Source organism: Phalaenopsis equestris, unplaced genomic scaffold (assembly GCF_001263595.1).
Source record: "Phalaenopsis equestris unplaced genomic scaffold, ASM126359v1 Scaffold234734, whole genome shotgun sequence".
Lineage (NCBI taxonomy): Eukaryota > Viridiplantae > Streptophyta > Magnoliopsida > Asparagales > Orchidaceae > Phalaenopsis > Phalaenopsis equestris.
The window spans coordinates 4,367-16,389 of NW_018252638.1; the positions used below are offsets into that span (position 1 = coordinate 4,367).

The following is a 12,023-nucleotide window of genomic DNA, read 5'->3' on the forward strand; positions in this document are numbered from 1 at the left end:
AAGAGGGCTGGGTTTTAAGGGGCTTGAGCAGCTACAAGAAATCAACATGTGTAGACTGTGGATTAAATTCAGACAACAAGACACTCTGGGCAAAATTCATGTTTGCTAAATATTGCAGATTTGACCATTCTAATTTGGTTTCCAGAAGGCTGGGAGATTTCAGAGCTTGGAGCAACATACTGAAGGTGAGGGAAACTGCTGAACATATTTATATATGGGAGTTAGGTCATGGAAATATCATTTTTTTGCTTGGCAGATGGTGCCCAGATGATTTTTTTGGATCCTTTGCTTAGTATTCCTAACATGAATCTTATGGTGAAAGACTATTGGGTGGGGAACTCTTGGTCAAAAGACTTTCTCCATACCTTACTGACTGACATCTCAGTAAAAAAGGTAACCAATATTCAATTTGACAGAAATAAAAAAGAAAAATTGGTTCTAATCTCCTGCTCCAATCAAAGTCTGACCAAATCCATCTATGATCAGTTATACCATTAGGCTAAGGTGCCATGGGGAGAGTGCTTGTGGAACAAATTTGTAACCCCTTCTACGTCTTTCTTTTCTTGGAGAGTGCTCAATGCTTTACTTCCAAAAGATGATATACTGAAACTTAAGGGGTTGAGAGGCCCTTCTATGTGTCATTTATGTAGAAAGGATATGGAGTCAGCCCATCACTTATTCTTTACCTGTGAGTTCTCTAGGAAAGTGTGGAAGGCCTTGCAATCACACTTTCAAATTAACACCATCAACTTGGGGTGGGCTAGCCTGAGTGATTGTTGGGGTGGCTGGAAAGGATTGAAGTTGGGTCCCATCCCCTTTATCATTGCGTGGTTTCTTTGGGCTGCAAGAAATCAGCCAAAACATGAGGACATTGCTGCTGCTACTGGAAAGGTAGTGGCAAACTGTTTGGCTTACATTAGAAAATTGATTAAATGGAAAAGCTTCCCAAACATCCTAAATATTTGTAAAACAGCTGAACAGAAAAGTTTTAAAGTCATAAAGGTAGTGTAGAAAAAACCTATGTTTCCTTTCATCAAAATCAACACTGCTGGAAGCTTCTCTTTAAAGAAAGCTGGTATAAGAGGAGTCTTCAGGGATCATAAAGGAAATTGCTTTCTTTATTTTCAATCACCAATTATGGCAGAAGATGCTATGGAAGCTGAAATAATTGCTTTATTTTGGGCTCTTAAGTGGCTACACTGAACAAGTGGACTGTCTTACAATTTGAATTGGACTTTTCTCAGCTTGTGGATTACATGACAGGCAAATAAACTCTTCCTTGGCACATACAATAGTGGATCACCCAGATACAACAGTTACTCATGGAGACAAGGGTTTATTTCTCTTTTATTTACAGGGAAGGAAACAGACTAGCAAATTTCTTAGCTATCAATGGAGCTGAATCTAAAATGGTCACTGTTTCCACCTATCGTTCTTTTCCCTTATTTTTTGCTTCAGGGGGACAACTTCAATGCCCCCCCCCAGATACAACAGTTACTCATGGAGACAAGGGTTTATTTCTCTTTTATTTACAGGGAAGGAAACAGACTAGCAAATTTCTTAGCTATCAATGGAGCTGAATCTAAAATGGTCACTGTTTCCACCTATCGTTCTTTTCCCTTATTTTTTGCTTCAGGGGGACAACTTCAATGCCCCCCACCTTAGACTTGTAACCTCTTTTTGAGATTTAATAGAACTCTACTTTCTCTCTCTCTCTCTCTCTATATATATATATATATATATATATTTATATATACATACATACATACATACATACATATATGTATAGAAGACCTGTAAACTATGAAGTTGGCAAAATCAAATATATTTGAGATCATAAGACACATATTATAAAACATCTATAATTTATGTGTTAGATTGAAAGACCATTGGAGAACATTATTATATCTCAATAAACATATAATCAAATAAATAACTATCTAGATTTAAACTTAAATTGAAGCAAAAAATGGTCATATCATATATGAAGAGAGATTTCTATATTGATTAACTCTTATAAGAGAGTCCACTAAAGTATATTTTTAGATGTCACTATCATATTTGATTATGATGAGTAAAGAAAAAGGATATTTAGTTGAACAATCATTAGATTTGAAGTATATTTACTTTTTTTTTTAAATGCTTGTATTTAATGCTTTAAAAGTACATGTCATCTAATGTTAAGTAAAATGTAATATTCTTAGATATATAATATGAAAGTGCTTTATTCATGGCAACGAAGCAAGGTGTTAACACTCAAATGCACTCAATAGCATTTGTAGTAATTAATTGAAAAGTGCTTTATAAATTTACTTCATGACTAAAGTGAGTGAGTCAATCGGCATGGTAGGAAACTTAGTTTTTATTTCTAATAAACATAATAATATCACTGATATTTTATCTATCTTTTTTTTTCTAAAAAATATAAGGTGAAGTTGTACCCATCATATCATGATGAATATTATGGTAAAGTTTAGAACTTATAGTTTTATGTTGAACATATTTTAACTTATTAAGTTTATAAAAAAAATTGTTTGGAACTCTAACAAAGTTTAGGTTAATAGCCTAGCCATAACTTCTTATTTAGATAATGAAGTTGGCTATGAATAATGGTTTTATACATTCTTCTATGGCAGTTAATATAACTTTATGAAAATAAATATTTTAGAGAGCTTCCATAATTTTATCAAGTGTATAGTTCTATCTTTTAGCTAGTTTAATATAGTTTTAAAGGCATACAATAAACAAAAAGTTCTTTGATGGATGCGACATATTAGCAAACGCAAACATTATGACAAATAAATTAAAAACTTTTTTTATTGAAGAAGCTTCTAAAAAGCTCAACATTTGAATGTCCATACCATTATTCAATTTGAACTATTGGCCTCTCCGGTCAACACACACTAACAACATTTTAGGATTTGTGTGTTAGGTATTATATCATATGTTCAAGTTTTATATATTAGAAATATGGATTACATATTGTAAAAATATATATTCAACAAAAAATTAGGATACTTAGAAATTTCGGATGAAGGGACAAAGAATTATGATACAATCCCCAAACAAAGAGTAGATATTTAAAGAAAATAAAAGCGCTTGAATGAGGAAAAAAAAATGTAGTGTAATGAGGAAAAAAATGTAGTATAACAGAGATAAAACCAATGCAGATCAAATATATCAATGTCGATAAAATATTATAATATAGTAACTTATAGGATAAATCACCCACATCTTTCATAATATTGGTTTCTTATGCTGTTCCAATATTATAATTATATTTGATGTAAAAATGAATAATAGTTATTGAATTGTTGAAGGAGTGCTTTAATTCAAGGCAATTCTTGAAGAAATATGAATAATTAATTAAACTCAACAGTGTAATGCGTATCAGCCGAGTATCAAAATTTGAATAAAGTTTGAGCTTGGTTCAAATAAGTTTTGAACCAACATAAATCTTTTTGAATCATGATCAAAATATGTTCAATCTAGATTTGAAATTTATTTGAACCAAATTCAAACATTGTTTGAATTTTTTCAAAGTCGTAGTCCAAGAATTATTTTAAACACAACTTTGAATTGCACTTAAATTATTTGAACTCTTGATTCAGAGGTGGTCCAACTTATTTCAATCACGAGCTTGAACTACCAAGTCAAAACTTTGTTCAAATTATAGTTCAAACACATTAATTTGGGCCAATTTCCCTCGTATCATACATCAAATAACAATCAAGTGTTAGAAGTAAGAGTGTTTTAGTGCTGTACAAAATTTTAGTATATTTAAAACAAAAAGAAACAAATAGAAAAGTATCATTGGCTAACTTCTATTATTATAAGACATTTAAAGTCAATTTTTCTTTTTCAAAATTATATGCAATGTTATTAATTTTTATTAAATATCTTTCAAATTTATTTTATTTTATTTCATTTTTACGTCCAATGTTTGAAGGTGTTTACATTCATACCACACAATTTTTATATATTTAAAATGTAACAACTAAACTTCCATATATACATGTGTAACTTATATCGACAACATCGCCAAAAGTATGACAATCATTGCAGTTTTATTTAACGAGACATTTTTCATATATAAATCTTTAACAAAAATAATTTATATATAAAAATATTTTAAGAACTAGATCTATAAATGCATATGAATTGTGTGTATATGTCAATGTCCGTGTGTGTGCGTGAAATCTCTCTCTCTCTCTCTCTCTCTCTCTTAACTAGGGGTATAACCGAAATTTTGATGGTGGAATGGGTTATAGTTGTATGCATGCTTATTGCTTGGGAACGTTTAAAGGAAAGTTTGACCTTCTCTGCGGACAGCCACGAAGTGGTGCGAGACGGTAGAAAATTTGCGAAGTCTAAGTAGTCCTCTTCCTTCGCTCTTGCTCTTCTCATCCCCCTTGCTTCTCTCCTATCTGCTCCGCGTTATTTCTCTACTGCCGGCCTCATGGCAGGTCGCTATGATCCAAATCCCTTCGACGAAGAGGAGGTTAACCCCTTTGCGGTGAGTACCACGCCCCTTGGTTTTTCTGATTTTTACTTTGTTCAACCCGAGGGTGTCAAATCTAAAATTTTTCGAGGAATTTGATCATCTATTGGATCTGTTTTTTTTATTTTTATTTTTTTTGCCTTTTTGATTGATTGATGCCAATTGGTTGGCTATTGTTTCCAGAGGAATTTAATCGGAGAACTTGCAATATATTTTAGGAAATTTTTTATTGGGATAATAGTCACTGGGTTGTTGGAGTTCACCTGGAGCAGTTTTGAATCCTAGAATAGTTTCTTGATAAGATGTTACTTCATATGTTATTTTTGTTCATTGGTTCCATGAAGTTTCAGGAATTCTTTTAAACTGGAGCTTCGATGTGAGAGTGATGGAGACTGTCTGTTGAGGGATTTGGAGTGAAAAGATACTGTAGATGACCAATTAATGAATCTAGATCAGCTTTGCTATAATTATAGAAGTTTATTAACTCCTTGGTGTTCCTAGTTTCTTTGCAATTATTTGTTTGCAGCCATGTGTAAAATAATTTCTTAGTTGGATTCTGCTTATGATTTTACTGGAGATTTATGATATTTGGATATGCTTTACTTTAGATCTAGTAAATTAGCTAGCTTTGGGATGTAGTAGTTTGAACAGTAGCTCGATTAATTTCTGTCGGGGATGGGAGGAAAATTTATTTTATTTTACAAGGAGAAGATAAGTTCAAAAGTGGCTTGTAAAGCAGATAGTGCTTGTCGCTCATGTGATTTCTTGGTGTAAAGATGCAAGCTATCCCATTTCTCTCTACCTTCTTTTTCCCAATCTTCATTTTCTTTCATTTAACTTTGGTTTGCATTCTGAAGTCTAAATTTGGAGCAACCTATTTAATGATGTACTTATCCAATCCTGTTTTAGCATATGATATTTTACAAGTTATTCAAGATTCTAATGCTTTTATACCATTTTTGATGTTCTAATTTGTCTATGCTTCCATTTGAAATTTGGCTACTTTGAATTTTCCGCTTATCTTTATTTAACATGAGAGAGTAAACAGGGATAAAGTAATTGCAATTTTCAATCTGGGTGGAACACCAACTTAATGGTTATAAAATGTGAATTTATTTATTTATGGCAACACAAGGGGCGGAGATAAGTTATTAGAAGTTTTATTTTCCTTCAATAAACTTCTTTGAAGGCATCAATCTATAATATTTACAGCACTCTAAAAAGGTTATTTCATAGTTCAAAATATTTACTTCAGTGAGAGGCTACATAACTAGGGCATGAAATCTAAGAAACTTTTTTAACTTCTCCTTATGTAGTATTTAAGGCCATTTTATTTGTTATCTTGAGTTGATACTAAACATTCCGAGAAGCATATTTTTGCAATAATTTAACGGTGCACAAAGTTGGGATTCATAGGAAAGTTTGAAACTCTTCATTTTAAGAAGATAAAAAACTAGGATCTTTGTACTTCTAGGTGGGTGCTTTTGTAATGATATGGAGTTAATGAATGCTTACCAATTTAATGTTGCCATGGAAATATGATCAATCATCATGCACTTAAATTGTGAATTTGAATCTCGCCATCTACATTGGGCATTATGACAAGTTGGAAGAGTTCCGGGCAATCCTTTCATATTTGATCCCAACTTGATATATTTGAGAGTTAGATGACTTTTCTTTTCAACATTGTTCTTCCATCAATAGGAGCGAAAATTAGTGTCTAGTGAAGAAATTAAGTGCTTCACCTATTTCCATATAGAAACTAGTTATTCTTTATGCATTTGATGTTTGCAAAGAAGTTTACTCATACGAAAAATAGTGTAGTAGAACAAATTTTATTCATTTGCATATATTGGGAAATTGATAGGGAAATAACTTCTAGAATTAAGGTTGGGTTTTTAAAGTTGAGAAGTGCTTTAAGAGAACTATGTGATAAGAGGATATCATTAGGACTTAAAAGGTAAAGCTTATAAAACTACAAATAGGTTAGTCATATTATATGGATCTAACTGGTGGAGACTATAAAAAGTCATTTAATAGTGTTAAAAATGAGAATAATAAATAGATTTTGCAAAGCTGGGAAGCATAAATTAAGTATTGAATATATTAGAACAAATTTTATACATTTGCATATATTGGGAAATTGATAGGGAAATAACTTCTAGAATTAAGGTTGGGTTTTTAAAGTTGAGAAGTGCTTTAAGAGAACTATGTGATAAGAGGATATCATTAGGACTTAAAAAGTAAAGCTTATAAAACTACAAATAGGTTAGTCATATTATATGGATCTAACTGGTGGAGACTATAAAAAGTCATTTAATAGTGTTAAAAATGAGAATAATAAATAGATTTTGCAAAGCTGGGAAGCATAAATTAAGTAGTGAATATATTAGAGGGATGGTTAGAGTGATATCTCTTGAAGATAGGTTGCTGAAAATTAATTTAGTTATGTTTTGGCAATTTGTTACAAATGATGGTCAATGCTCCAATTTGATGGAAGGAAAAAGTTTGAATTGAAGGATTAGAAAGGAAAATGAATAGACCTTAGTTAATATGGATAGAAGGTAATCAAAATGATTTATGAAGAACACGTTTAACACTTTAGGCAACAGTCAATAGTAAGGAATGAAAATGAGGATTGGTGAAGCCACCTCAAAATAGTTGGGATAAGGTTAATGATGATGCACCTATACCATGCAACAATAAATAAGATAGACACTTTTAGAATTATTCTATTCCTATTTCTTTGTTGCATCTGTCATTCTAAATTTATCTCCATTGTAAATAATAGCCATGGTTGAGTAAAAGTATGGCTTGCTTTCAGTTGAACATGTTATGTCACACTTGACCTGTTACTTTTCATTTTCCTCAAGTTTTACTTATATATGTTTCTTCATTTGTTTTTAATTTTTTCTAATACTCCAGAACACAAGTGCCGTTCCCCCTGCAGCTAATTCTAGGCTTTCACCTCTTCCTCATGAACCTGCTGGTTTTTTCAATGTTCGTGGTGCTACAGTTGATATTCCACTTGATTCCAATATGGTAAGTGATGATTCCAATTTTCCAACTAATAAATAACATCCTAAATGACAAATTTTCTTTTGTTTTCTGTTTATTTTGGAAAATTACTTTACTTGAGATTGTCACTAATGCATTTGAGATTTGACTACTTGGTGCTGGCAGTGATTTTCCTTCTTACAGTTTAGTGACTAATAGTTATATAATTATTCAATTCCTTATCTTCCCACTTCTTCAAACCCTCCTGCACTTGTGGCAAACAGACCCACAAGTACCTTGTTCCAAAACTAAAAGAGCTAAAAATGGAAAAAAAGGAAATAGGATGAAGAAACTGAAACGGTGGGCATATTTTGTGGATAAGAAGGGCATGTGGTGTTGAGAGGTGAATAAAACTTAGTTGTTCTTATATTTCTAATGTAGGATTCCAGAAAGAAGGAAAAAGAACTTCAAGCAAAGGAAGCTGAATTGAGGAGGAGGGAGCAGGTAATTTTCAGTTAGTTTTTATTTTCTTATGCTAATCATTTGGATTGTGCATTTTTTAATATGTCCTATGCAATTTTTAGACAAGTGTTTCTAGGTTTTCATTTCAGAATGATGTACAAATTTCACATTGCCTATTCCTGAGTTGCTGAAATATTTTTTTTCTATATATCTAACTTGAGTATGATAGATGGAACATGAAATGTATTGGGCTTGGGGAATAATGCTTGGTTGGATTTTTTTTAGCATAATGTCTCTCTGATTCTGAGAAGAATGTAGTTCAGTTTTTTTGCAAATGATATAGATGTGATGTCCTATTACACTGTTTTAAGTCGAACGATTGCAGTGGAAATATGGGCTAATCATCACAGATCAAGTGGGGAGTCATCCCTATCCGAAACTTTAATGCTTTTTGCATGTTCTTTGGTTAAACATGAATTTTTGACTTCGATCTATTCTCAAGTTTTTATACTATATGCGTGATGCTGCAATGAGTGATTGAGGTTATCTTATCTTACAAATTAAAGCACTCACGCCCCTAATGTTTATTTGCCTATTTGCAATTTATGTCTCATTTGGAATATCAAATTTGCTTCTTTTTGCCTAAGCAATTGATGCTTATAATTTTGGAACATAATTATTTAATAATAACAATTAACAAGCATTTTATTACTTTCTTAGCTCTTATCTCTCCATCTACTTTTTTAACCCCACATTTTATTTCATATGACCTGGTTTTTTTCATGTAATTCTAGTTTAGGACCACTTTATATGAATGGAATTGAGTCGAATTTTATTGAGTCATGATTGGCTATAATTCAAAATGTTCAAGTTAATATGATTTAAATTTGATTCAAAATTAAATGACCATTTTTTATTCGAAATTAGTTGTTTGAAAATCAAAATCAACTCGAAAACATTTTTGTAGGCTTGAAAGTGGATTATTTGCTAATCAAGCTCTATTTTAAACGGGCTTCCATCAGTTCTTGTTTTATCCAACCACTAAAAAAAATAACTATATTTCAATTTTCTCCAAGTTTTATTATTGAGCAAAGGTGTAAAAAACAATTTACTAAAATAATTGAAGCCAATATAAAATTTAGCAAGTTTGATTACATGGTTGCCCTTAGAAAAATGAAATTAAGAACTTAAAATTAAGTTTTTTGAAGCACAACCCAGCGGACTATAGATCCAAACTCTTAAACCTAATCTCAGCCCACTTAAATAAAATCTTGATCCAACAAGTTTAAAAAATAACATTAAACAATAATGCATGAATCCAATTAGCATTATTATTCAACAGATTAATACAACTTTAGATATATATTTATTGGCGATATATGTTTAATAATCACACTAAATATTATAGAAAATTGTAGATCAATCAATCTTGTAGTTCTCTATCAAAGAGATTTATCAAATTGATAATTTAAAAATTAAGATTATTCCATCTTTATTATGTAATTTATTCTCTTAAATGAGAAATTTCACACTTTTATTTTATTTCCATTCTGTCATTTGTATTTTTTTGCCTATACATAGGTTTCAATTGTACCGTGAAGTCAATTAAACTTAATTTTTATTCTTTTTTGTAAAGAACAAGAGCACCAACTATGAACTAGAAAAAAGTGTAAAAGCAAATCAACTTAAAAATGCTGGTTGCAAACACATCAGCGTTGGAATATTCCGTCGCTAAGGTTTGTGGCGTGGATTTTGTGGCCGCATTTGTCGGTCGTATGTAGTGACGGAGAACTATCGGATGCAATATTTAATGACTGATTTTGCGTCAGAACGTTTTCAGCAATTTGACATCAACATTTGCAGCACAATAATCCGTCATAGAGATGTTTGCGGTATAGTTTATCGGTAGCCAATTAACGTCAGAAGCGTAACTAGCAGGCGAATTGATAAATTTAACATTGCTATAGTGCAGGGGAGCGGGTAGCCGCGAACTCGTAGGCGAACCGGGCAACACTAAGAAGCTGTAACTTGGGATTTTAGGGCTCACGAGTAAATTCCGTAAGCACAAATCCTTTTCTCTTGCATTGTTTTTCGTATTTTTCTCATTCATGACAGCCAATAGAGGTGTCGAATGTGTGTTGGAAGTGTCTTAATCTTCTTGCAAGCTTCCAAAAGGGTTTTCGTAAGAGTTTAGCGAGTGGGAAGTTAAATTGGAGGTTAAAGGAAGAAGATTAGTGTGTTTCAAAAGAGCAATTTATGTCGAATAGTCCATTTGAGGTCTGTTTTGGCTGAGTAAATTATGTTTTGTGTTAAATCATGTTATGAACCCAAATTTTATGAATTCGTACGATGTCTACGTTCCTCAAGTTGGTGTATATGTGGCGGCGAGCTCGAGACCAGCGTATAGAAACTTGTTGTAGGGTTGCACCGTCAAATCATGTGAAATAATATTGTATTGATTTAAAAAATATAATATTCTATAGGTTTGCATATGATTTCTAGTTCGACATATAAGCATTTAGACTTCATGCATATTGTAGAGGATTATTTGCTTAAAATGTATGAATGGAAGTGAACGTCTTTTACTATAAGTATGATGTTATTCTTGTTGGCGCTAAAAGGGAAAGGGGGAAAGTTATCAATTGGTGGGTGATTTGTTCAAAAGTTGTCCGTAAGAAACTGTCGTTCGCTGGAAGTGAAGTCTCGTCACCCGCTTCGGAAGGACGTTTTAATTTACACATATATATATATATAATTTTAGAAAAATATGAAATCAAACTGACCTCATATTTTTCACAGTTTAAATGAAAGAGCGCTCTACCTCAAATCCTATATCTATTCTGAGGGATAAACACAAGACTTGAGGATGAGACTCAATCAAATAAACTAAAGTTCTCCTATTTAATCCAAAGAATTAAATAGGGTTTATTTTAGGCTGGGTTCGGAAAAGCTTCCTATAAGGGCAAGCCCCTATAGTTAATTACATTTTAAATGACCGAAGTCACCTAAGAAAACTCTCGATAAAAATCAGGGAATACTATCTTCAAAGAAGTTAAAATGATAGAACTTTTCAACGAAATCGGACGAAGAGGTGTGAAAGGGGAAATGCTCGAACCTGGAACAATGTTGATGAATCCAAATAAAGAGAAACTAAGGGAGACCACAGATCCAGAGGAGAATCTCAGTGACTTCCCAGTCTATCCTATGATTTGACTCCAGTTTTGAGAAGAAATTATTAAAGTATTTCATCCTGCCAATTTTATTTAATTATGGCTTATATTTATGTGACATGGCCACACAAATCGCCTGGAAGATATGAGTGTTTACGTCATATCGGACGACAAACTCAGAACCTAAAACGAGTTAGGGCTTAAATCGTACAGCAGAGCTATACGAATGCCTAAAGAAAATGTGGAGGATTTATGTTGCGCTAGGCAAACAACCTCGAAGTCATATGGATTATTGTTTAATTTCTAGGATAATGGATGGTTTTGCTGGGGAAGATATGTTCTGCTGTTGAAGATGGCCGTGCTGCCCGACGCGCTAGCTCCAAGCTCACCGACGTGACGAGTTTAAGTTTTCTAGGGTATCCAGTTATAGTGTTAAATCAAACGGCCCTATGGTTGTAGTCCTCTAAACATACTATATAAAAATGAAATATGTTTGAAGTTATAAAAAAAATAAAATAAAGTGTGCAATGCATGAACAAACAGTAGAATGCACGTGGAACAGTAACAGACAAAAACAGGAGCAGTACAACATGTTATACATGAAGAACAGTAAGAGTAATATGACATGCTATATAATACAGTAGCAGATGGAAAATATGAGTAATATGACATGCTATACAGTACAGTAGCAGGTGAAAAAAAAACATGAGTAATATGACATGTTATACAGTACAGTAGCAGGTAGAAGCAGAAATGACATAATCATGTTGTACAGGAAGAGCAGTAGCAGGTAGAAAACAGGAAAATAAAGTACTGAAAAATATAAAGCAAACCTGTACGCCCGTGAGATCCGATGTTCCTTAAGTATAGCAAGCCTAAATGCATCTCAAAAA

The 12,023-nt window shown here is 32.4% G+C and overlaps 1 protein-coding gene across 1 annotated transcript in view; it reads left to right on the forward strand.

Annotated features, from left to right (window-relative positions):
* Positions 1-4,379: 4,379 nt before the first annotated feature.
* The window catches only part of LOC110039006 (secretory carrier-associated membrane protein 2-like), a gene marked incomplete at its 5' end in the record, with an annotated part of 61,426 nt that continues 53,782 nt past the window's right edge, over positions 4,380-12,023 (forward strand). Inside the window, 3 exon segments of the mRNA XM_020743943.1 lie at positions 4,380-4,516; positions 7,427-7,543; positions 7,940-8,002. Of these exon segments, the coding sequence (XP_020599602.1) occupies positions 4,460-4,516; positions 7,427-7,543; positions 7,940-8,002 (237 nt within the window).